This window comes from Protopterus annectens, chromosome 12.part0 (assembly GCF_019279795.1).
Source record: "Protopterus annectens isolate FY-2018-M chromosome 12.part0, PAN1.0, whole genome shotgun sequence".
Classification (NCBI taxonomy): Eukaryota; Metazoa; Chordata; order Ceratodontiformes; family Protopteridae; genus Protopterus; species Protopterus annectens.
In genome coordinates this window covers 604,989,007-605,015,915 of record NC_056746.1, presented here as the reverse complement: position 1 = coordinate 605,015,915, position 26,909 = coordinate 604,989,007, and the positions used below count along the sequence as shown (strand labels likewise).

At 42.0% G+C, this 26,909-nt stretch overlaps 1 protein-coding gene across 1 annotated transcript in view; it reads left to right on the top strand.

Annotated features, from left to right (window-relative positions):
* The window catches only part of MEIOB (meiosis specific with OB-fold), a 1,518,339-nt gene that overhangs the window by 912,044 nt on the left and 579,386 nt on the right, over nt 1–26,909 (top strand). The window contains exon 9 of the mRNA XM_044088948.1: nt 23,408–23,506. Within this exon, the coding sequence (XP_043944883.1) occupies nt 23,408–23,506 (99 nt within the window). The remainder of the gene's footprint in view (nt 1–23,407; nt 23,507–26,909) is intronic.

Below are 26,909 nucleotides of genomic sequence, written 5' to 3'. Positions count from 1 at the left end.
AACATGGAACGTTATGGTAGGTACATAACTTCTCATTATAAAGCACCTTCTTTGTCCCCTAATGACCATGTAAGATTCCTCAGTGTAGCAAAGAACCAGGAATCAGAGGCACTTTACCAGCTTCTTGAAAGTGAGTTGGTAGATGGCACAAGCACACACTGTCAGTTTGCATGGAAAAGACAGAAAGATAAAGAAGATGGTCAACACTTACCCTTCATAAGGGTTGCCAGCAGCAGCCTGCTTACCAGACCACAGCGTGTCAAAGGCAGATGGGTGGAGTATTTCTAGCAGTTTCTGAATGAAGAAAACCCCACAGAAACTGTACTGTGGCCAACAGCCTACAATGAAAGAAGAAGAGCCTACCTTATAAGAAGTAACAACGGCACTAAGGAAAATGAAGTTACGGAAAGCAGCAAGCTCAGATGAGGTCATGGCAGATAAAATCGAGTTGCTAGGTGAATTAGGGGAGAAATAGCTTCCAGGGAGCTCTCATAGTAGTACAAACTGGAGAATACAAGAACAAAGGGGACATTCACAACTGTAGGTAGTATAAAGGTATCATACTCCTGTCACCCTGCATGAAAGTTCTGGAGAGGGTGATTGATAAACAAATATGCAGAGTAGTAGACAGTAAGGTGGGGAGATGAGCAGTTTGGAGTCAGATCAGGTTGTAGTGAGACAGATAGGTGAAGAAACTAGAGATGGGGAAAAATCCAACTGGACATTCTTCAACTTGGTTAGAATACATGACAAGGTCCCAGAAAGCTGGTCTGGGCAATCCTGTGATGGTTGAAGTCCCAGAAACATTAGTAGAATGAATTCAGGTTATATACAAGAACCTAATGACATGAGTACAAACCGTGTTCAGACTTACAATGGGGTTTCTAGTGGGAGTAGGTGTGCATCAGGATTCAGCTCTGAGCCCACTGCTGTTCATGCTGGTGATGGACTACATTAGCAAACAGGTTGGAAGGGACCAAGTAACAAAGTTGCTGTATGCAGATGATGTTGCATACAGGCAGACTGATCAAGAGTTTCAGCAAATGATAGGAGAATGGAATGCAAAACTGAAGGCACACTGGATAACCCTGAATACAGATAAGACAGTTGAAATGGCAGCAAATACAGGAAATCAGAGAAACTGAGAATTGAGCTAAAAAGGAAAATAGTGGAACAGTTTAACAGTTTCCAGTGTCTGGGAGGGATACTTGAGAAGAAGGAGAGTCTGAATGAGGGGGTCAAAGCTAGAATCAGAGGGGCTGCAGCCAACTGACACAGCAGGTCAGGGACAGAGTGTGACAGAAGAATGCTAAAAATCCAGGAAAGTAAGGTATATAAAACAGAAGTGTGGCCAGTACTACTGTATAGCACAGAAAGCTAGGCAGTAAAGGCAGAGCAGTTGAAGAAGCTGAAGGTGATGAAGATGATGTGCCTGAGATAGTAGGATACATTCTGTGAAACAGTCAAAGAAATCGAAGTAGAAGCCCAAGTAGCTCTAATTGCAGAAAAGATCAAAGAGAGCAGTTTACAGTCCTTCTGGCACATGTGCAGGAAAGCAGAAGACAATCTGGTGAAGAAGATTTGGGAGTGACAGGAAGACAGCAAGAGGAAGCAAGGATGTCCGGCAAAGAGATGTATAAATTATGTGAGAGAAGACCTGTGACAATCAGGCTTGACTGTCAGTGAAGGTAGGTAGGAGAGTGGCACTGAATCGAGAGAGATGGCAACAGTTTAAGTCACATCTCTATCCCATGTAGAAAATGGGGAGAAGGGGTTTGATGGCAAAAATAATGAGTATGATGAAGCTCCCTTATTTGGGATGATTTTAAAAATCCTTCACTAAATTGGGACACCTTATACCTCCAATGTAGGATATGGCCAAAAATTCCAATACTTGTCTGTCGATAGTGTGACGTTTTGAAGTGTAGATCTTATCTAATTAATATGGTGAATTTCTTCAATAGGGTTACTGAGGCTATTAAGTAGTGGTCTTGCAGTCCATACTGGCCATGGACTTTAACATCATTCCCTGTGCTAGTATCATGCAGAAGCTAAATGTGTTAAAGATAAACTCATTTGTGGTAAGATGGATAGTAAGCTGACTGAAAGACATTACTCACACACTGTGAGTTGCAGATGCTTCATCAGAAAGTGACTAGTAGTGTCCCTCAGGACGTAGTGTTAGGACCTCTTCTTTTTGGTACTTATTTCTTAGGTCTCCAGGTAGAGAGCCAGTACCTCTGGCTAACAAAGTGTGCAGACTATTGCAAACTAGGAACTGTTGTTAAGTCATTCTGTAATACCCAAACCCTCCAGAATGAGCTCTCCACAGTAAAGTCTTGATCTACTATAAATGACTCAAACTAAATGGTAAAAAGACTAGTATTATCACTTTTGGTAGATGACCCTTCTTATCACTGTATTGCCTAGACAGCACAACTCTACAAACTGAAGATTTAGTTGGGACCTATACTTGTGGGTTAATAGCTCCCTCTCTTTTGACCATTATGTGACAACAGTTGTCAAAAACATTTTACTAGTAATTGCCAAAGGAATCTTATCAAGGTCTTAAGAGGTAATCACTCCCCAGGTTTTTTATGCCAATTATTGGGTAAAATTAGAAGCAACCACAAAGAAATGAAACTTCAATCCACAAAACAACAGCCAGCAAAAGTACAAAGTTTTAATATAACTTAGCGCCTCAGCAAAGCCTTCAATGAGTACATTGAAGGCTTTGCCGAGGCGCTAAGTTTTATTAAAACTTTGTACTTTTATTGGGTAATATTCCCTGACTGGAGTTCATCTTACTAAACATATCAAACATTTAGAAAGACCACAAAGGTTCCTTGCCAAAAAGATCATAGGCCAAAATTTCCTGAGCTACCAAATGAGGCAGGAAGCTTTATCCCTTTACTCTGTGTCTTACAGACTTTGGAGGAGAGGTTTCTGTCACACTTACCATGCCATTAGGGACCACACTTCTAGTGGCCTACACACATCTTGCATTCGAGAACATTTTCTGGATGTCCTGTCTCTCCACAAGTCCATTATCTCCCACAATATTAGAACCAAGGGCATAAATCTTCACCAGCAGACAAATAAAACCCAGTGGAGGGAGAGGTTTATAACCCAGCACCACCCAAACTTCAAGAATAGACGACCCCCTGCATGTTAAGCAGTGTGATTCACCATCTTCCATTAAACCTGAACTAGAAAAGTGAATGAGTATCCGAAAATTTACTCCAAGATTGACCAGTGTGGCCATCCAGGAGAAATGAGGTGCAGTCTGAGGGAGGGTACTAGTAAATGAGAATGGTCATGAGACTCATTGGCCTTAGAATATCTATGAATCATCAACCCCTTTTTTCCCATTTTTCCACATGGATTTGGGGTTGGAGTGTGTTCCAGCTGTCTGTTTACTGCCACTCTCTTACCTTCAACAATCATACCTGATTATCACAGGTCTTCTCTCACGTAATCCATACATATCTTGGCTGGGAGTCTTCATTTCCTTTTGCCTTCTTCCTGTCCCAAATCTACTTCACCAAATTACCTTCTTCTTTCCTGCACATGACAGCACCATCAAAATTTGTACTCTTTAACCTTCTCTGCAGTTGGAGGTACTTTGGCTTGTGCTCTGATATTACCATCCATCTGTCCTACAGTATGCATCCTACCACCCATCTCAAGTACTTCATCTCCATCATCTCTAGCTTCTTCAGTTGCTGTGCCTTAATTTTCTGTGTTTGAAATTACATTCCTGTTTTGTACTCTTTACTTTTCAGCTTCTTCGGAATTTGTCTGTCACACATTACCCCTGACATTTTTTTACCTTTAAAAATCCTCATTGTATGTCTAAACCCCACATGACACTTTTTTTAGTACTGGGATTTGCATTTGTGCTTTACCTTAGAATTGTCATGGTTGCTCAGTCCTTACTCATTATTATGAAAATCCTTCTCAATTTTTTTCTTGCTTTAAAAATTATTTTATTGTTATACGTATCAACTCTACCAGACTCTTCCCACCACCATATATCTCTGCTTACAGTTTACAACTTCAGGATCTTCTTCTGTCCTAGAATGTGATTATGTTCAGCTGACCATTAAATGAGTTAAGAGCTAAAATGTTTTTCTTTTGAGGTTTTGGATACTGTCTTAAGATGTTTCAATAAATCATTCATGTAAAACACTTCTTAAAACTGTGGGTCGCATATTGCAATGTGTTGTCTCTGATGGCTACCTCGTGAACCTTGAGTTACAGCCTTTCCATTGCACAATTCAGTCTCAAAAAGGGATATTCCACACTGACTTCAAACTGTTTGTTCCAAATGGAATTGTGCAGAATGAATTTCAAAATTCAAAACACTAGACTTGAATGAAGTTTCTAAAAATCTGTTTCAGAAACATTGCCAGTAATTACAGCTATGATTCTATGATCATTTTACAAATGTTTATTCACACATTTCCTAGTTTCATTATGTTGAACACAGATTTCCAGAACAATGTCTATGGATACCTGCTTCATGACTTAAGCTTCTGTCCTTGTGCAGGTCTATCTTGAAATTTGATTTTGTGCAATGGGCAGTGGGCACAAAATTTCAGTTCCAAATGAATTTGTGAAATGATGGTACTTAAGTTCATTGCATGGATCCCTAAGGATATTTTAAAATGAATCCCTAAACTACTCTTAATCTGTCACTAGTAAAAGAACTTAAGCAGTCTTGGAGTAAACTGTTCCTAATAAACTTCAGGAAGTACTGGCCAAAAATGAGCATAAAACAACATAATATAGAACATTTACCAGCTGGAACTTGTAATTAGTTGACATTGTCCGTGTGATATGGTACCTGTGTCTGATAACACTTATGGGGTGTAGAAAGTGACACCTTTAGTGGCCTACGCACATCTTGCATTCGAGAACATTTTCTGAAATATAAACTTAAAAAGCATAAGACAAACAACTGCAGTTATTTTGTGAACAGCAAAAGCTATTAAAACTGCCCCTGTTTGTGCCCCTGTGATAACCCAGACTAACCACCATACCCTTTTCTAGACTCCCTTGATTCCTAGCCTCTTATGAGCATTATCCTGTGTGTACTCGCTGATAATAGTATGCTTGACCATTCTGAGGATTATTCCTCATGTAAATATGTATATACAATTGAATGACAACCATTTTCATATAAGAACAGAACTCTTGTGACACTGAACATTATAACTGTATCCTTGTACTTTGCTTATGAATACTCTAACCACTTAACACTAGCATTTTTCTTTTGATATTTTTGTGCGACTTTAGAATCTATAGTATCTCTTAGATATAATTTGCATTATTAATACAAACTATTGTTGCATTTAGGTTTATTTACATCGGGTTTTTCCCTATTGGAATACAGAATATAAAATCCTAGATATGTAATATGTTATAGTAAATATCATTGTCTTGGCCTATTTTTTGTTGTTTGTGGAGCTTTTCTCCCCAGGCCTCCACTGAAAATGGACATATATCCAGCTGGACTAGCCCGGTCAACAAATGTAAAATAAATAAAATAAACTGTACAAATAGCAATGTTATCAGTAACAAGTAATGTGAAATTGTTCAATCTCACTGTTTGTTCTTACGCATGGGTTCGGAGCCGATCCTCGGCTCCGAGACAGCCACTTCTACAGCTCTGCATCTTGAGAAAGCTCGAGGCACAGTCCTATCCCACAATCCCCTAGTGCTAACCCTCAGATCTAGTTTGCCGCGACAGCAGATGCATCGCAGAAGCTCGGGCCAGTAAAGTTTTTCTAATTTTTCGAAGTTTTCTCTAACTTACCTTTATTTAGTATAGATATTTGAGAAAAATATATTAGTCTTTTACTAGTGTAGTTGCAGTGGGAGTGATATATTATTATTACTATTATTATTTTTATAAAGTTTTCTAAAGGCAATTTTCAGGCCTATTATCCTGTCTTTTTTAACAGGTGTTTTTTCTTTAAGAAAGGCTTAAGTCCTTACTCCTTTTTGTGTGTGATATCCATATCTTTAATTTTTTTCTTGTTTTCAGGCGTTTATATATATGTCTGACTTTTTGAACATGTCTGAGAAACAAAAATCAGGCTTTAAGAAATGATTATGCGGACAGAAAATGTCCATCACGGATAACCACTCTTCCTGCGTCTACTGTCTTGGCCCTCTCCACTTACAGGAGGACTGCTCTATTTGTCATTCCTTCAGTGGGAGGGTCATGAAAGTGAGACGCAGGAAGTTAGTAGACAGGGGTTTATTAAAGCCCGAATTTCAGGAGGCCCTTGACAAGGCTGAATTGGTATCCAAGTCTTCGAAGGGGTCCAAGTCTTCGAGAGTGTCAGAGCCAAAGTCATCGGCTCCGAGCACCTCTATTAAGATTCGGACACCGGCTCCACAGACTTCGGAGTCGGCTGTCGAATGTATATCTTTGATCGAGACTCCGGTCTTGGAGCCGGTCTCGGAGGTTCTGCCGCCATCGATCCTTCACTCGGTGACAACTTCGGCCCCTTCGACCCGCTCTTCGAGACCCTTATCTGATTCAGATGTGGATCGAGTGATACAGAAGTTAATGGAGAACTCGGCCCTTTCCAAATTGATCGAAGTTTCGTCCCAGCTGGTTTCGAAACTCGAAGCCCTCCCTGGGTCATCTACTGCTCCTCCTCTGAGACCTGTCGAGTCTTCGGAGCCGAGAGTCGAAGTTCCGATGATGGTAGAACCATTGATACCGAAGCCTACAGCCGTGCTTTCGGTACCGTTGACCTCAACGCCCTCAGAACAGATCGAGGGGTCCCGGAGCCGACTATTGTTACTTGGTTCCGGGGCAGACAGTTGAACCAAGATATCGGTACCGACTCTCCCCCTAGGAGCCTCGGCTCAGATTAGTTCGGCACCGTCCTCTGGGTCGGAGCCCGGACCCCCGGTCTCGGGGATTGTTCCTGGTTTCTCGAAACCAGGGAGGTCTTCGGATCCGGGTACCAGTGCCTTCGACGCCATGAGGAAGGTCTTGTCGAAACAGACACATATCTCATCGGATTCTTCTTCTCCTCCCCTTAAGGGACCACGTTCGACTTCTGTATCCTCGGCTCCTACGAAGCGTCGAGACCCAATGCCTCAGTTGCCCCCAGAGGGTGCTCCCGGTTCCTCGGACACTTCTCCAGAAGCCCCATCTGAAGAAGTACCAAGGAAAAGACTGTGCAAGAGGAGGCACATAGATTCCCCACAGGACTCTCTTACATCAGATACAGATTTAGATGAAGCAGAAGGGTCCCCACGGTCCCCCTCGGAGGATGTCTCCTCTGCGAACATACTGAGAAAATAAATGATGGCGTAAAACAACGCTGAACGCCAATGAACCAAGGAGACAACTTGTACAACCGCTAATAATTATGCTGTAAGATATATTATCTGCGAACTTCAGAGCCAGTAAAATAAAAAGTCTTAATTACAAGGAATAACAATGTTAAGCGCTTTCACCCACAAATCGTGGGCTTCTTCAGAACAAAGCATACTCATCTCATTAAAGTTTAAATATAGAATTTGGCGCCAACTGCTAATAATACTTTTAAAGCTGTAGCGCAATTAAATATATATAGCACATAAAAAAATGCACGGAAACTGACTTTACAGTTTACTTTCTAAATTCTATACATGTTCAACTAAAAAACTCAATCAATTCTAAAAGAATTTTTTCAAAAAATTAAAAAAATTATGTTAATACATCAAAAAAGATTAAAAATGTATGAACTGTGACTGAATTATTTTACTACGTATCCAAATAAATAATTGCTTATATATAGATATTCATAAGTATGAAATATATGTATACATTCATAAATATGTAAATATTTCATGTTGAGTATTAAATGAATTATATACCATGTAACACAGGGAAAGTTCAATTACTAAATACATAAATGCATGGAAGCTTATATAAATCATATTACTTTAAATAATGCAAAGGGTATACTCAGACATCTAATATAGGTTTAACTGAAATAAATTCATTTAGTCCCGTGGGTGTAGTTGCATCAGTCAATATTTGCCAATAGCATTCCCTGAATGCCAAATGACCTTTCATGTTACCCCCCCCCCCCTAGGATTTTGCTTGACAATTTCTAATATACTAAATCTAAACTCATGTCCCTCACCCTTATTCATAATATGTTTGGCTAAGGCATTTTTTTCGTCTTTCTTTCTAATACTATATACATGAGCATAAATCCTTTTTCTAAACTGTTGTTCCGTCTTTCCTATATAATAGGAAGAACATGCCATACATTTAGCCAAATAAACTATAAATTTAGTGTTACAATTTCCTCTCTTTGGAAATATCCTAGTCTTGTTATAATTCATTAACACTATATCTTTCTCATCTGTTATGTATCGGCACTGCTTACAAGAACCACATTTGTTGGTGTAACCTGAATTATATGTCACTTTGCCTTTAATTTCACTTTGCAATAGGTGTTTAAGATTCTGTCCCATCCTATATATAAAACTGGGCTTTGTTCCCAATATTTCTGTCATTTCATCATTAACTAATAGTGTATGCCAATGTTTAGTCATTATCTCCTTTATTCTGTTGCTGTATGGACCATATTCTATAACACAAGATCTACTATAGACATTGGCTTTCACTCTATTATTTAACTCTGTATAGTTTGTTGTAGAGTTGGAGTGCTTGGTTCCCAACAAAGGGGCATATTTTGTCCCCCATTGTTCAATCACATTAGAACTGATTTTATCCATAATCTGTGTATTATATCCCCTATTAATGAATAATGATGTAATATACTTTATTTCTTTCAACATATCTGTGTATTCAGATGTCATTCTAAGTGCCCTTATACATTGTCCTTTGTATATATTTCTCTTGGTCTTATTAGGATGACAACTCCCAAAATCAAGATATGAATTAGTAAAGGTTTCTTTCCTGTGTATTTTGGACTTATACACCCCATCTTTCCTAATAATAATGGTATCCAGATAGGGTACTCCTACACTATTACTAATAGATGTAAACTTTAAAAAATCACTGCTGTTATTCAAATAGGTGAAAAAGTTGTTAAAAGAAGCCTGATCACCTTCCCAAATGATATATATATCATCTAAGAAACGCGAATAATATTTTATTCTTTCTTGGTATTCACTGGTGAATATGGTCTTCTCTTCCCAATTGAGCATTACTACATTGGCATAAATGGGGGCGCAAGCAGACCCCATTGCCACACCTTTGACCTGTCTAAATATTTCACCTTCATAAAAAATGTGGTTGTTGTTGTCTAAGACAATGGACATTAACTCAATAATGAGTCGAATTCTATCCCAGTCCAGGTCACTATGTCGAAAAATACTATCGCTAAACACCTCTAGACCTTCAATTTTAGGGATACACGTAAAAAGATCAATTACGTCTATAGAGGCAAATAGTATGTCATCTGTACCTAGATATGTGGGATATCTTGATAAAAATTCCTAGGAGTCCTTCACCATGTGCTCTACCTTGTTATAAATGTGTTTCAACAAGGAATCTATAGCAACCAATAGCCTACAGCCGTGCTTTCGGTACCGTTGACCTCGACGCCCTCAGAACGGATCGAGGGGTCCCGGAGCCGACTATTGTTCCTTGGTTCCGGGGCGGACAGTCGAACCAAGATGTCGGTACCGACTCTCCCCCTAGGAGCCTCGGCTCAGATTAGTTCGGCACCGTCCTCTGGGTCGGAGCCTGGACCCCCGGTCTCGGGGATTGTTCCTGGTTTCTCGAAACCAGGAAGGTCTTCGGATCCGGGTACCGGTGTCTTCGACGCCATGAGGAAGGTCTTGTCGAAACAGACACATATCTCATCGGATTCTTCTTCTCCTTCCCCTAAGGGACCACGTTCGACTTCTGTATCCTCGGCTTCTACGAAGCGTCGAGACCCAATGCCTCAGTTGCCCCCAGAGGGTGCTCCCGGTTCCTCGGACGCTTCTCCAGAAGCCCCATCTGAAGAAGTACCAAGGAAAAGACTGTGCAAGAGGAGGCACATAGATTCCACACAGGAATCTCTTACATCAGATACAGATTTAGATGAAGCAGAAGGGTCCCCACGGTCCCCCTCGGAGGATGTCTCCTTTCCGGACATCCTGGAGATCCTAAAACAGAGGGGAGATTGGCAGCCACTTAACCCTTCTGTGGATGAATCAGTATTGCTGAAGGCATTCGGGGCTCTACCTTCTACCTCCTGGGTGACCCCTCCCTTTGACGAACTTATGGACTTGATAGCTCGTAGGGCTTGGGAGACACCTGACACGGTGGAACCAGTTCCCCGCAGGCCGAATAAGTTTATAACAGCCCCCCAGGACAAGAGTTTTCTTACCAAGGGTGTTCCAGTGGATACTATGGTGGTGGCGGCAGCCACTAAGAAGGTCATGTCAGAGTCCTCTTCCGCTGTCCATCCTCCTAATAAGGATTCTAGGACGATGGACAGATATGGGAAGTGCGTTTTCAGTTCTGCAACTTTTTCCATGCGATCGCTGAACTACTTGACGCATTTCATGCGTTTACAGAGGGATCTCCTCAAGGAACTCGGAGATACTCTCCAGGGTCGTACAGATGCTGCTGTTACCGAGAAAGTGACAGCACAACTTAATACCCTTAACTCTGTAGTCAACTCCTCCATGAGGCTCATTTCATATGCGGCCGAAGGTGCGAGTAGAGCGGCAGCTTCAGCGATTGCTCTTAGGAGACAATCCTGGCTATAGCTGTGCTCCTTTGTGGAATCCTTCAAGTCTTCCTTTACTAACGTCCCGTTTGATGGTGCCTCTCTTTTTGGCCCCAAAGTAAAAGAGACCCTCACTAGGTGTGAGCAAGAAGGGAAGACCCTATCTGCTGTAGGAGTCCGTTTCTCCGCCCCTTCCAGACCATACCCCAAAGGGCAAAGAGGCGGAAAGATGTGGTTCCGTAAGACACAGGGTTTCTTTCAGTCCACACAGAGTGATAATGCCCCTTCCAGAGGCAGAGGAGGGGGAAGGAATGTAAGACGCCGACCAAACGGCAGAGGGGGTCCGCAAAACCAGGGCGACAGAGATACTTTCTCTGGCAAGCCTTTCCAGCACTCCTGAGAGGAGGCCCGACTGTCCTGTTCTGGAGGCAGTCGGGGGACGCTTAACTTTGTACCCGCTGGCCTGGTGAAATTTAACTTCAGATGCGTGGGTACAAACTATAATTACCAGTGGTTACGACATAAAATTCATAAACGTTCCCCCTACCACCAAAAGATTCCCAGACGTTCCACCCAATCTGCGGAATCAGGCAGCCTTAGAGATCCAGAAGCTGTTCAGAAAAAGAGCCGTCCAAGCAGTCCCGGCAGACCAAATAGGATCCAGAACTTACTCAAGGTTCTTTTTAGTTCCAAAGAAGACAAGGGACTGGAGACCAGTTCTGGATCTCAGCAAACTAAACACCTTCCTTGTGAAGGAGAAGTTTCGGATGGTCACGCTATAGTCAATCCTTCCTTTTCTGCAGGAAGGAGACTGGATGTGCTCTATAGGTCTCAAGGACGCGTACTACCATATAAAAATGGCCAGACCATCCAGGAGATTCCTGTGCTTCCGGCTAGGAGCCAGTCATTTTCAGTTTCGAGCTCTGCCGTTTGGCCTCACCTCAGCCCCCAGGGTGTTCACCAAGTGTATGGCAGTAGTAGTGTCTCACTTGAGACAACAAGGATTCCAGGTGTTTCCGTATCTAGACGACTGGCTCCTCTCCGCCACCACCGAGTATCATCTGCTCCAAGCAAGAGATTACACAATCAGTCTTTGTTCCCGTCTTGGCGTTACAATCAATTTCGAAAAATCTACCTTATCGCCATCACAGCGTATCTCATTTATAGGGGCAGAACTGGACACTACCTTGGTCAGGGTCAGGCTTCCACCAGAAAGGGTTTCAAAACTAAGGGAGCAAATTGCAGTACTCCTTCAAAAGACAAAAGCAACAGCAGAACAGGTTTTGAGAGTCCTGGGATTAATGTCAGCTGCACTGGTTGCAGTCCCTCTAGGAAGAATGCACATGAGGATCCTTCAATGGCTACTGTTCGCCCAGTGGTCCTATCAGCACCTGCCATTGTCACACGAAATTCTAATCACATCCTGCTGCAAGCAGGATCTGCGATGGTGGATGCTATCTCAAGACTTGACACAAGGTCGACCTTTTAACCTACCAACCCCGATAGCGACAATAACCACGGGTGCTTCCCTGATCAGGAGGGGGGGGTTTGTTCCAGGGAAAGACGGTCCAAGGTCAATGGTCCAGAACAGAATGCAAACTGCACATCAATGTCCTAGAGCTAAGAGCGGTGTTTCTAGCGTTGCAACACTTTCACGGCATCTTACCTCAAGGAACAGTGGCAGTCCAGACAGACAACATGTCAGTGGTCTGGTACATCAGCAAACAGGGAGGACCAAGATCTTATCCACTATGCAGAGAGGCCCTCAGGATTTGGCAATGGGCTGTCTCCACCGGACGCTTTCTGATAGCAACGCACATTCCCGGGACGTCCTACGTAATTGCGGACAGGTTGAGCATAGCCATCCTGTTACCTCACGAGTGGTCTCTGAAATCTCAAGTAGCGGAAGCGATATTCCGCAAGTGGGGCCAGCCTTGCTGCGACCTTTTTGCATCGCCGATGAATGCCAAATGCAGAAGCTATTTTGCCCTTCTCCCTCCACCAGGGAGCATCCCGAGATTCACTGGTTCACGATTGGCCCCCAGGTCTCCTTTATGCTTTTCCACCCATTCCGTTAATCCCCAGATTTCTACAGAAAGCCAAACGTCTGGAAAGGACCATAATTCTAATAGCCCCATTCTGGCCTCGACAGATCTGGTTCCCCTTTCTTCAGGCCCATCAAATCGAGGAGCCATGGATTCTGGACCCAGTTCCAGACCTTTTGACCCATGCGTCAGGAGCCCCTCATCCATCCCTGCAGGCCCTAAAATTGACAGCTTGGCTGCTCCTCTTCCCATCCTAGCCAGGTCAAGCCTTTTGTCCCCTGCGGTTAAACGTATAATTGTTTCCTCTCTTAAACCATCCACTACAAAGACTTACCGGAGCAAGTGGAAACGTTTTTCTTATTGGGCATTACAACAAGGATTAGATCCAACAGAAGCACCGGTGCACAAAATATTGGAGTTTCTGTCTAAGATCTTTGAAGAAGGAGCATCATCGTCCACAGTTAGAGTCTAACTGGCGGCCATATCAAACTTTCATGTGGGTGACAAAAATTCTTCCATCATGTCCCACAGACTTTGCAAGGCGTTTTTGAAAGGCACTTTTCACCTCTGTCCTTCCATTCGTAACCCAGTTGCTCCTTGGAATCTTAACCTAATTTTATCCCAGTTAATGTTACCCTGTTTTGAACCAGCCTCCACAGCCTCTCTTAAGTTCGTGTCATGGAAAACCTTATTGTTGGTGGCTATAACCTCTGCTCGTAGAATTTCGGAATTACACGTGCTATCTGTTCGACCTCCCTACTTGATTTTCCACTCAGATAGAGTGACATTACGCACCAATCCGTCTTTTCTCCCAAAAGTTTGTTCACTTTCAAATATTAACCAATCCATCGAACTTCCCACCTTTTTCAAAAATCACACTAACAAGTTGGAATATATGCTGCATAAGTTAGACGTCCACAGACAACTCAGGTTTTATTTGCAAAGGACAAAAGATGACAGAAAATCAGACCAGCTATTTATATCCTTTGCTGACCAAAGAAAAGGTATAGCGGTTACGAAAGTTACCTTGTCTAAATGTCTCACAGATTGTATTAAATGTATCTATTCACAGACGAAACAACAATTACCTTTTCAACCCAAGGCTCATTCTACCAGGGCGATGGCCACATCCCTAGCCCATGCAGCCCGTTTGCCGTTGGATACTATTTGTGCGGCAGCAACCTGGGCGAAGCCTCATACCTTCATTCTCCATTATAAATTGGACAAGAACTCCAAAGATATGGCCTCCTTTGGTTCCACGGTCCTCAGGAACGTTCTCCCATGAGCCACCCAGGGTAAAGGAGCTAGGGACGCTACCCATGCGTAAGAACAAACGGCAAAATTGAACAATTTCACATAAAGAAGTGATGTTCTTACCATAACGTTCCATGTGAATTGTTCATCTCGCCTTTGTTCTTACTACCCACCCTCCATCCCCCGGCCTATGTTTTTTTTTTTTTCAGAGAACGGGATGATTTGGATTCCAGTTCAGCTTGTCTTCAACACCTTCTGTTTAGTCTCTGGCTGCTTCTGTTGTCAGGGTACTCTTCTCATTACCTAGGTATTTTTTGGACATTGCTGTCCCTTATTTTTAAATTACTGCTAGCGCCTGGGGCGCATTGTTATCTTCTGGTGTTAGCAAACTAGATCTGAGGGTTAGCACTAGGGGATTGTGGGATAGGACTGTGCCTCAAGCTTTCTCAAGATGCAGAGCTGTAGAAGTGGCCATCTCGGAGCCGAGGATCGGCTCCGAACCCATGCGTAAGAACAAAGGCGAGATGAACAATTCACATGGAACGTTATGGTAAGAACATAACTTCTTTTTACTTATAGTGATAATAGTGAGTGCATTAAATACTGTAATATATTGTAATACACACAAACCCCAAAGTATATTTTCTCTAAACTTTCACAAATTTATATATTTTGTAAACTATACAACCTAGACATATATTGTTATATCATTTTTGTTAACCATACATAAGCTTTCTCATGACAACAAGAAATTTCTCTATAGTACATGCTTATTGAAATATTTGCCAAAATATGAAAACAAAGGATCTGAAGTAGTTAATTTATCTGCAACATGTGGGTATTCGGATCCATATCGAATCCAAGCCAGCAACATTTTATCAAGCGTCTGCTCCAAGCTCCTCCCCTTACCCATAATCCCTCACCTCTCATACCTTCCCGCAGATCTCGTTTGCCACTTCATGCGTACGCATCGTGGTCACTATAGCTCCAAGTTGGGTGTAGTAAGTGGAACTTTGGTACTTATATTTAGTGTGTTAGAGTAGTTGTTTGTGAGCAGCCCTTCCTCCCCTTCATCTTTTCGTTGGTTTGTTACAAAAAAAAAAAGGTAGTTAAGAAAGTTTGTGTTTTTGAGGTAGAGTAGGCCTAACCAACCCCTGTCTGTCTGCTTTTCTAGTTTAACGTTTGGCTGAGTGGAGTGTGTTTATGGCTGACCAGCCAAAACCAACGTTTAAAAAATGGCCACACTCTGTATGTTATTTGCCTGGGCATTCCCCATCTTAGTCTGCCATGTGCTGTGTGTGCAGTGTTCAACTCCAGGGCCTTAAAAGGGAAGAAGACGAAACTGCTAGCCAAGGGCCTGCTACCAGTTTCTGCTTTAGACCCAACGGCCTCGACATCGGCTCCACTAGCCAACCAACCCCCCCCCCCCCCAAGCTGGGACTCAGCCTCCCTCTAAGCCTGCTGAGGTGGGGACAAAATCTAAGGACAAGGGCAAAAGGGAAAAAGAGAAAAGGGCGGAAAGACACCACAAGCAATCTCCTGAGCGGGAGCCATTTCCCAGTCCACCTTCAAAAATTGTTAGGACCACTTCTCCTCGGCTCCATTCCCCGAGGTTCTCCCCAGAGCTGATGGAGCCTTCGGACCAGAGGCCTTCTTCAAGGTCATCTCACAGGGCCAGATCCAAGTCGGTCTTCTCCTCGCGGTCGACTCGGAGTCTTTCAGAGCTTGACGTAAACAGGATGATGTGGAGATTCATTCGCACCCAAATACAAATGGGAGTCTTGTCAACCCCCTCTCCAGCAGGAGAGGGGACCTCTATGCCCTTCTTCCATCCTATCTCTCCTTCCCCGATCCGACCTATGGATCCGAGGATCCTCGGAGCTGCGGGTTCGGCGTTGACTGTTCCTCCAACCTCGACGCCAGCCATTACCCTGAGTTCCTCGGATCAGACTTGTTCGGATCTGAGCAGCTCTCGGGGTTGAGAACAGGGAGCCGGATCCGAGGGAACAGAGATGTCTTCAGCTCTGACTTTGTCAGATCCGAGCCATTCCTTCGGAGCCCTGGCTACCTTGGCTTTGGCCCCAATCCTCACGACGGAGCCGGGGAGAGCTTCTTCCTTGCTGTTTGCCAAGGAGGTGCACTCTCCTTCGGCCTTCGATGTGGTGGAGAGGGTTCTCTCCCAGGGATTGAGACCCCAGCCCATTGCCTTGGACTCCACCCAGGCTGCCGTGGATTTGGTCACGACTCCCATCAGCTTGTCCCAGGGACAGCCCATGCTAGAGGACCCCAAGGTGGATCCCATCGTGGTACCCCCCCCCGTGACTTACGAATCCTCTTCAGAGAGTCCCACTGAGGGGGCCCCCCGTAAGCATTCATGTAAGAGGAGGCACATGGACTCCCCCGAGTCCCTCACAGAAGATACTGACTTGGATGAAGATGAGGGTTCCCCCAGGTCACCTCCTGAGGATGTCTGCTTTGGAGACATCATGGAAATCCTCCACCAGAGGGGAGGTTGGTCAGCCCCAAAACCCTCTACAAACAAGTCAGTATTCCTGGAGGCCTTTGGCACGGGCCCATCTACATCCTGGGTGTCCCCTCCTGCAGATCCATTAGTGAATCTTATTACCACGTTCGCATGGAAGGAGCCTGACACCATAGAGCCAATACAAAAATGCCCAGACAGGATCCTTTCTCTTCCCACAGGCAGACATGCCTGGTACAAGGGATCCCCTGTGGATGCTATGGTGGTGGCGGCTGGCACCAAGAGAGAACTGGCTCAGGAAAATTCTTTGGTCCACCCCCCGGACAAAGAGTCTAGGGTGGTGGATCGCTTTGGGAAGAGAGTCTTTTCTTCAGCGATGTTTTCCATATGAGCGCTGAATTATTTGGCACACGTCATTCGACTCCAGCGAGACCTGGTCACGGAATTCACTGTGTCGCCCCCAGAGTCTTTGTCACCAGAGGACAAGCGATTATTCTTGTCGAAAATGTCGACTCTGAAATCTGTTTCAAACACGTCCATGCATCACTGCTGCCACCAAGCGTCTACTTTGCATGGCCAGAGACTCTTTCCTGCATCTTGCAGTCAATCTAGGGATTACCATCAACATCTCCAAATCCCACTTGAATCCGACACAGACCTTGGAATTCATAGGGGCACGGTTGGACACTCTATTATTACAAGTTTTTCTCACTCAGGACAGGATCCAGAACCTATGGGCCCATGTGTCAGTGATCCTCGGCCCAAGGACACCGATGGCGAGTGACGTTCCTCGCGCTCTAGGCTCCATGGCCACAGCAGTTTCAATTCTTCCATGCGCGCGCCTTCACATGAGGTTGCTTCAGTGGACCCTAGCAGTTCAGTGGTCTTGGTTAGACCTCCCCATGGACTACCCTATATGGATCAGCAGAGCCTGCAAGATTTCTCTTCTTTAGTGGCTCCAATCGCCAGAAATCTTGGCAGGTCATCCACTCTTAACATCCCCAGCCCAAGCCACAGTGACCACGGACGCCTCCCAGCTCAGGTGGGGGGCACTTTTAGGGAAGAACGGTCCAAGGCACATGGTCCCAGACCGAGACCAGATTGCATATCCATGTTCTGGAGATGAGGGCAGTGCTTTTAGCGTTGCAAGCCTTTCACACCATTGTTCCCCCCAGGGACGATTGCAGTTCAGTCAGACAACATGTCTGTTGTCTGGTACATCAACAAACAAGGAGGGACCAGAACTTACCCTCTCTGTCACAAGGCCATGAGAGTGGCGATTTCCACCAGTCAGTTTCTGATTGCAACGCACATCCCGGTACGCTCCAACATTTTAGAGGACAGACTGAGTCGGGCTATTATAATGCCATACAAGTGGTCTCTGAAACAGTCAGTAGCGGAGGAGATCTTCCTCGCGTGGGGTCACCCTTGCTGCGATCTCTTCACATCTCCTTCCAAGTTCTTCGCTCTGATTCCCCTCTCCAGGGGACTCCCCCTGAGACGCTCTCATCCATGCTTGGCCTCCCGGGTTACTCTATGCGTATCCCCCGCTACCTCTCATTCTGATGTTTCTTCAGAAAGCTTAACGACTGGGGTGTAAAGTGATCCTCATTGCCCTGTTCTGGCCTCGTCAAGTGTGGTTCCCCTTCCTCTGGTCTCATGCTCTAACTCCTTCACCGATTCTAGATCCCTGCCCGGATCTCATCTCCCATCCCTCGGGCATCAGTCCACCTGATCTGGACAGCCTCAAGCTGACGGCTTGGTTGCTCCAGTTCCCTTGATCGCTAGGACTCCCAGTCTATCATCTTCAGTAAAGAGTATTCTGGTGGCATTCAACAAAGCTTCCACTAGGGAGGTTTATCACAGCAAATGGAAATGCTTCTCTATTTGGGCTTCTCAGAGAAACATAGATCCATTTACAGCCCCGGTTCCTGCAGTGTTGGAGTTTTTGTCCTATATTTTTCAACAAGGAGCTAGTTCCTCTACAGTGAAAGTACAACTGGCAGCCATATCTAATTTTCATGTTGGCGAAAATCTGAATGCTCTGGCCTCTTTGAGATTATGCAAGGCCTTTCTAAAAGGTACTTTTCTTTTGCGTCCCCCGGTTAAGAATTCCGTCCCTCCTTGGGACCTTAATCTAGTTCTGCAGGCATTGGTGGCACCCCCATTTGAACCAGCAGCGTCAGTAGAATTAAAATTCCTGTCCTGAAAAACAGCTTTTCTAGTGGCCATTACCTCGGCTAGAAGGGTTTCTGAGATCCAAGCTTTGTCTGCCGTGCCCCCTTACTTGATCTTTTATAAAGACAGGGTTTTGCTTTGTACGAATCCTTCTTTCTTACCGAAAGTTGCTTCTGAATCTAACATTAACCAGATGATTAATCTGTCTGTGTTCTTTCCAAATTTCCAGAAAAAGAGTGAATATAAGTTGCACTTGCTAGATGTTCATAGACAGCTTTGTTTCTGTTTACACAGGACTAAACAATTTCGTAAGTCTGACCAATTATTCGTGTCCTTTTCTAGACCCTTTTTGGGCAAGGCCATTTCCAAGGTCTCCTTAGCTAGATGGATTACACAATGTATTCTGCAAATCTATAGGGATAAGGGCCTATCCCCCACCTGGTCCTGTTAAAGCTCATTCTTCCAGATCTATGGCAACTTCTCCTGCTTTTTGGTCTAGAGTTTCTCTGGATGATACCTGTGCAGCAGCGACCTGGGCAAGGTCACATACATTTATTTCTCATTATAAATTGGATTTGATCTCTAGAGGGAGAGCATCCTTTGGCTCTGCTGTGCTCAGGAATATCCTTCCATGAGGGCCTCCCAGGAGTTTTGGTAGCTGGGGACTCTGTCCCACAGGTTGCAGATAAATGAAGTTAATTACTTCAGATAAAGAAGTTATGTACTCACCATAATGTTCCATCTGAGTAGTTATACTTCACTTTCTGCAACCGTCTCTCCCTCCTTCCCCCGAACCTGTTCTAGGTTAGCGTTATTGAGTTGCTAATAGTTTGGTTAGTGGCAAACTCGATCTGAGGGAAGGTAGAAGAGGTGAGGGATTATGGGGTAAGGGGAGGAGCTTGGAGCAGATGCTTGATAAAATGTTGCCGGCTCGGATCCAGTATGGATCCAAATACCCACAGATTGCAGAAAATGAAGTATAACTACTCAGATGGAATGTTATGGTGAGTACATAACTTCTTTTTAATTATATAATTAGCAAAATAAATAATACAGGATATCTCTCAATATGTGCACCTTACTGTGCAAATATCATCAAGTTTTCTTCAATAACATCTAAGTTTTCACCTGATGTCATGCAACAGTTTGTAAGTTACTTGTTTTTGAAGTATTAAATACATATGGAAATATTGCTTATTATCATAATTGCTAAAAGCTAGTAGTATTTCCAGTATAGTGTGATATAAACCAGCATTGACAGTGAATTGTCCTGTCTCCCACATTTGTGTTTCACACTATACATCTCAATAACATGTAGGTTTGTCAGTTATGAAAATGTGAACATAAATATGAAAATATGAATAGTAAGTGTCAAACAAAGATTAATTTCCCCACTGCAAAACATCCTAGACTAACAGTCTTAGTGTAATTTTGTTAACTCGTTGCCCTTTTCTTTACTGCCTTTTAGTTAGCTGGTAATTCATTTAGTTAAGCCAGACCCCCAAAACGTCCTGGACACCATATAGAGGTATAGGTGTGAACTGGAAGTACACAAAAAAGATGTCATAGTCTTTAGTTAGTTAAATCTAAAGAGTCTGAAACTAAATTATTGTCGCACAAAATTTCTCAAAAAAAAAAAAATAGAAAAAATAAATAAATGTCACGCTGCTTAAACTAAGTCATTAACTTGGAAATATAGGTAAATAACTTTAATTTTATTGTAGAGTTTTGTCCAAAGTACTTGTACAATATAGTATGTCAGATATAGATAAAATTTAAGACATAACAATAATAATTTAAATCCCAATTATAAAATATATAAACAATATGAAGTACAGAATATTCCCATTTTGTTAAATTAGTTAAAATAAAGCATGTGGCTAATCAAAAGGGCATTCACTGAAAGTAATATACAAATAAATAGGATTTAAGAGGCCTCTTAAAGTAGGCCATTAGAACTTTCCCCAAGCTGCAAAGGCAGTAGATTCCAGAAGCTGAGTTTGGCATCCATATAAATACACAATGTTTCAGGTTATGGCTGAAGAACTGTAAGCAACTCCTGGAAGTCAGAGCACAACACATGAGTTGGTCAGTTTGAAACAATAAGCAACCTTAAATAAGAAGAACCAAAGTCGTGAAGAGGCAAGTAACACAAAGTCAAGATTTGAAAAAACAATACAGAACTGAAATGAAAGCCTGTCCAGTTTTCACAGCACGGCCATAGTATGTTGGTAACGTAATGTACCACTCGGTAGTCTAGCTACAAAGTTTCACACAAGCTGTGCTATGAGCACAGCTCAGTATCATGAAGCCTATGGTAAAGGACATTACAATAGTTTAGGCAATAAGAGACTAGAGTATGAATTACTGTGGAGAGGTTTTCTTGGGATATTAAGTGTGTTATTTGGGAGATATTCATCAAATGAAAGCAAAATGATTTTACCACAGCTGAGAGCTGATCCTTGTTTTTCATTATTGTCAAGGATAACATCAAGTTGACATACTTTTTTTCCTGTAGAAACACACTCACTGGTACCCTTTTCTCTTTTTAGTCCCATCTGCCCCCTTTCCTGCAGAGCTGGAGGTAGGCCCATTAATTTCCCTGGCAAGATAAGAGTCATAAGGCTCGTTTGTTCCCTACTTGAAGCAAGATCTTCATTAACCCTTTAATTTCCTAGAGACAAGAGACTAGGAGTTAAGCAGTGATAAAGTCCACTATTGCCATATAATATGAAAGATGGTGTTGACAGAGCTGGGTAAACTTTCAAGGTAGCATGCATAGGCATGGACACAGTCTTCTATGAGTTAAGTCTTTAAGCTTCAACTAATTAGTAAACAGCTAGGAATGAATGTCTTAGAGATTGAGGGAAGTAGAGATACAGCTGAGTAGCTTAATACTATTATAATATTATCAGTATGAACATAACATCTGTATCTCTGTCTCTCTCTAATAAAATTTCCCTAAGGGCGGCATAAACAGTGTGAAGAGCAGTGGACACACAACTTATCCCTGTGCACTTAAAGACTGAGCAGGAAAAAGAAGGTGCAGTCTGAGAGAGGGCACTGCACTGGAGCATGAAAGTCAGAGGAGTTCATATATGAGACCATATTTTAGATATGGCCCAACAAGTAGGAGGCAAACCAGTTGAGAACTGGAGTGGGTAGATCACAGTAAGAAGACAAACAGTCAATCAGGATATCATAATCTACAGTGTCAAATGTTACATTGAAATCTAGGCAGACCAGTGCAGAATAAAAGTGTTTATCTCTGGCCAAAAGATCCTTAATAACCCTGATTAAGATTGTCTTACTACTAAGGTGAGAATAAAAAAAACTGTTATGGGTATATGACCCACTTACTGTAAGATTTGATTCAGACTGCAGATAAACTGCTTTCTTAATGGGCTTACCAAGAAAAGAAAAGGAAAAAAGTTTGAGATGGGTCAGAAATGAGCAAGATCTGTTGTTGAACTGCAAAACCCTCTTTCAGAAGGATATAAGACACTGCAATCAAAGAAGATATTCATCATATTGGTCACTGCTACAGTAGCCTTTAGCTGTATTGGTTATATCCTGCCAAGTATGTAACAGCTGGCCAGCTTTCAAAGCTTCAATGTACCCAAACTTTCAAGCAACTCGAGCTGAGCTGACTAAAAGATAATTTTGGGTGAGAAGCCCTTTAGAGCTTTACTGCTGCTGAAGAATACGCTCCTCTGAGGCTTTCGAGGATTGATGATCGGCTTGTGCTTTCCTTTGCTGGGCAGATAAGATTGTCTGTGCTGGTTTTGAACCAGCATGTCCCTTTTGTGCATTCTACACAGGGAGTAACTACATTTGTCAGTTTACTTTAAGTGCTGTATTAGATATTATGTACTATTTGCTAAGAGTGGTGATTGTGTGTGTAGTACAACATGCATGTGCTTGTGTGTGTGTGTGTGTGTGTGTGTGTGTGTGTGTGTGTGTGTGTGTGTGTGTATGTGTGTGTGTGTATTTATGCATGTGTGTGTATGCAAGCCCATTTTCAAATGATTTCTTTCATTGTTTTGTCTGTTACAAATATATGTAGTTCCATATTATACTGAACAAATGTTACATGCGTAGCTGACATTATTTCATACTTTATTCACATATTGGGTGATTTTTCCAGGAAGTCATTTTAGCCACAGAATCAGAATAGTGAGGGAAAAGAAAATGGCTTAGAAAGAGTAACCTGATGTAATGTAAGTTAAAAAGTGTACTGTTAATAACTGTTATTTCATTTATGCTCACATCTTGATACAAGCTTTCAGTGCATGTGGTCTTCATGGTGAACAATGCCTGCGGAGGTAATAAAAGTGAAAACACTAAGGTGGTTCATAACATATAAAACATTTTCTAATGAAAATGCATTCATTTTGGTTTCTGCATAGGTGCCATATCATAACTATGCATTGAGCTTCAAAATATATAAAACATTTTGTAGTGAAAATGCATTAATTTTGTTTTACGCATAAGTACCATGTCATAAATATGGGGCAGTGATATAACATGAAATGAAAATGCAGTTTAAAAAATGAAAAGGTTTTGCTTTGCAGGTATTGCATTTAGCTAAAATATTACATCAGGTTACTGTTGCACTAGATCATTGAGCTCAAATTTGTGATTATTGCTAAGATTGTTTTCATACTTTAATTTAATTTTGTCACAAGAAAGTTACTAACTATTGGCATCCTTTTTTTTCTTCTATAACCAAGACACTGATGAAGCCAATCAGCTGTTTAACTATATCAAAGAATATGCTGCATCTGGTGGGTTTGAAAATGAAGATGACGTGCTGTCTGATACAATAAACAGTAAGAGATCATTTCATTTATTTTCAAAATTTAGAATATGGGTAGAGTGATCTCAAGTATTAACATGAAAAAAGTGCTGTAAATTAGAAAAATAGCCTCTTACCTGTTTACTACTCACCATTTAAACTGTACTGTCCATACACTGATTAATCTGGGCTATTTTTGCACTCTGTGTTTCTGTCTAGAATGGTTTGGTTTGACATTCTTATAAAATGCTAATGGATTAATACCAGGATAATACCTATAAAATGTTAAAAAAACGGTGTATAACCAACAGAGTATTTAAACACTTTAAACACACAACATGGTTTTTCACCATGGGCATGGTATCCAGACACCACTAGTAGAGATAATGAATCATATTGACACTCAGCATGACAATGGCCTTACCATTTGCCACCCTCTGCTCAGATTTTCTGAAGCATGTACAGTAGACACAGCATTCTTCTGCAACAACTCCAAAATACTGGATGTAGTGAAATAGCACTAAAATGATTCACAATTTATCTCAACGACAGATCTCAAATACTAGCTTGACCAAAGTGGTACTCATACTAATTCAAGCCAAGCGTAGAAGTACCCCAAGGATCCATCTGTGGGCCACTACATTTTACTATTTTGGCTACAAGCATACAATATTAAACCAATGGCCTGAAACTCTTGCAATATTCTGGTGACTCAATGTATCTCACAATTTCAGGAGTCTACCGACAGTCTAATCAGCTAGCTTAAAAAAATCTAAACTTTTACTGACTGAGGGAAAAACTGTTTTTTTAGTTTTGCAATGAAGACAGTTGTAACCCATTAAAGTTTTTGAAAAATAAGCAACATAGATACTGAAGTCATAAATAGTACAGATACCTTGTTGTCACTACTGACAACAAACTAAATTTCAGTGCCCACACTGACAACATAGTAGAAAACATAAAAAATTGTGTACCCTTTACATAATTAACAAATGTCTAATGCCATCAGTGAGACTTACACTAGCTAGCTAGTGCCCTTCTTGTGCAAAAATTTTCTATGGATGGAGTGCTATATTCAGTCTAAATAAGACTGCCCTTCATAAACTTGAATCAGCATACAATAAAATAACACAATATGCACCCCAACCGTTATCATTGCTGTGTCCTATACTAGCAAAATGAAGCTTTTGCATGCAGAAGTCTTTATCTAACCTTATATTTTGCCACCCTGCATCATGTAACTACTGCCTTTTAACTCTCTTAACTCTAAACCCTTTCCATAACCACTACGCAAGACACTTAGACACACACCACATACATCATGACACATGCACAACACTGAATGTACATCTCCTTCCTTAGCACTTCTAAATCTGACCTGGAAACACACACACTCTCCCAACCCAGTACACACACACACACACACACACACACACACACACACACACACACACACACACACACACACACACACACACCACTAACTCTATCACCTTCCATAGTAGCCCTTACTCCAACCTTAACCTGGAAGCATTCACATACACCACACTGAATCTATCCCCTTCCATTGTTGCCAGTACCCTTACCTTAAGCTGCAAACGCTCATGTACACACCCCCACTCCTAATGCTGAAAGCTTTGGTATATAAAACTTTTTAGGCTTTAAACCCAAAACACACTTATTTTCTTCAATCCAGTATCCTCATTCTGACACCAACACCACTCAAACACAACTCCACTCACTCAACAGTATATTCAACAAAATTTACACCCAACATGCATACGTACAATCCACATTCATTCACATTCCCATTTGCACACACTGCTATTTGACATTTTTAAATCAACAAAGTTGCATGTCTACCATTTGTTTTTTTGACATATCATTAGGGGTCTGTATGCATATATGTTATGTAATAGTTTTTCCCTCATGATAGTATGCAGACCCTGGGTACATGACAGCTTTTGCCTTTAATATCTTCTACAAGTGTTATGATTGCATGGTATGAGAATGACAGCTGTGATTCTTTTACATTTGCTATTTATTTGTATCTTCTGGCCTTACCCCTAAAAATGTGTTTGTGTCCCCCTCCCCCATGAAGAATGTGATTATAGTCTCTAAGGAAAAACAACAGCTGCATTCTGAATTTTAGTGAAATAAATTGTATTGAAATTATGTATGCCTTAACATAAAGAAAGCAGCACTGATGCCTTACAGTATGAGTTTTCCTGGGTGCCTTCTGCATACAATCTGCATGTCTTCCTTGTGTTCATGTGGGTTAAAGATATTCTGCTTTCCTCCCACATCCCAAAGACATGTTTTAAGTAGATTGGTGACTCCAAGTTTTCTGTAGGTGTGTGTGTGTGTGTGTGTGTGTGTGTGTGTGTGTGTGTGTGTGTGTGTGTGTGTGTGTGTGTGTGTGTGTGTGTGTGTGTGTGTGTACGCGTACATGCGTGCGTGTGTGTGTTACAGAATAAGGGCCTGGCACTCCACTTTCCATTCCCTATTTGCCTTGTAAACTCTGCTTGACTCAACAACATAGGATGGAACATAAAGAATTAAATATCAATTTTATATAAAATGTTTATTTTTATTGGCCTGAAATCACAAGAACAATGTTTTTGATATATTTTATTTGTTCTGCTTTGAAGATAAAATTTAGCAATAGCTTTTTAATAAACTATTTTGCAAATGCTGAAGCTAGTCAATAAATGATTATCACTGTTGAAGTGACACCCTGACCCCATGTGCAAAAATAACAAAAGGGGTTGTGGATGGATGGATTCTGGCCTCAATTTGAGACTGTCTGCAAATGCCAATGTCTCTGTCTTGCTTCAAGTTAGTTTCATCAAATTTTAACTGGATAAAGCACCAGTATAGTTATTCATGTATACTACATTGCATTATCTAATACCTCTTAGAACAAGCAGACAAAATAATCTCAAAAGTGTACATGTCTTTCATAACAAGTAAAATATGCTCATTTTCTATAACAGTTAAAAATTACAGAAAATATTAGTTTTATAAGAAATAATTTTTATAGGTTCATAGGTTCATACTAGGCTATCTGCCCGAGGGCATTTACAAGCCTAGCCCATCGTTTTGTGGCTTACGCCACCCCTTTAGTATGGGGAACTATACCCATTATTTTGCTGTGCCTCTGTCGAGCAGTGACACTGAGGTAATCCCTGGGGTATATCTGCGATCTCCCATCCATTGGTCAAGATTTCTCTTGAACAAGGCCAGCGAGGTGCTCTGCCTCACATATACCGGGATTTTGTTCCTCCGCATAGGGAGTCTTTGGGTGATGAATCTATCCCTCCAGCACGTCCTATTAATAGCCGTGTCGAGGTTTAAGTCTCCCGCCCTTGTGGCTCTGATGGATCTAGATTTTTTGAGGTGAAGCATATTCATCAAATCTGGGTTTGACATGGCCT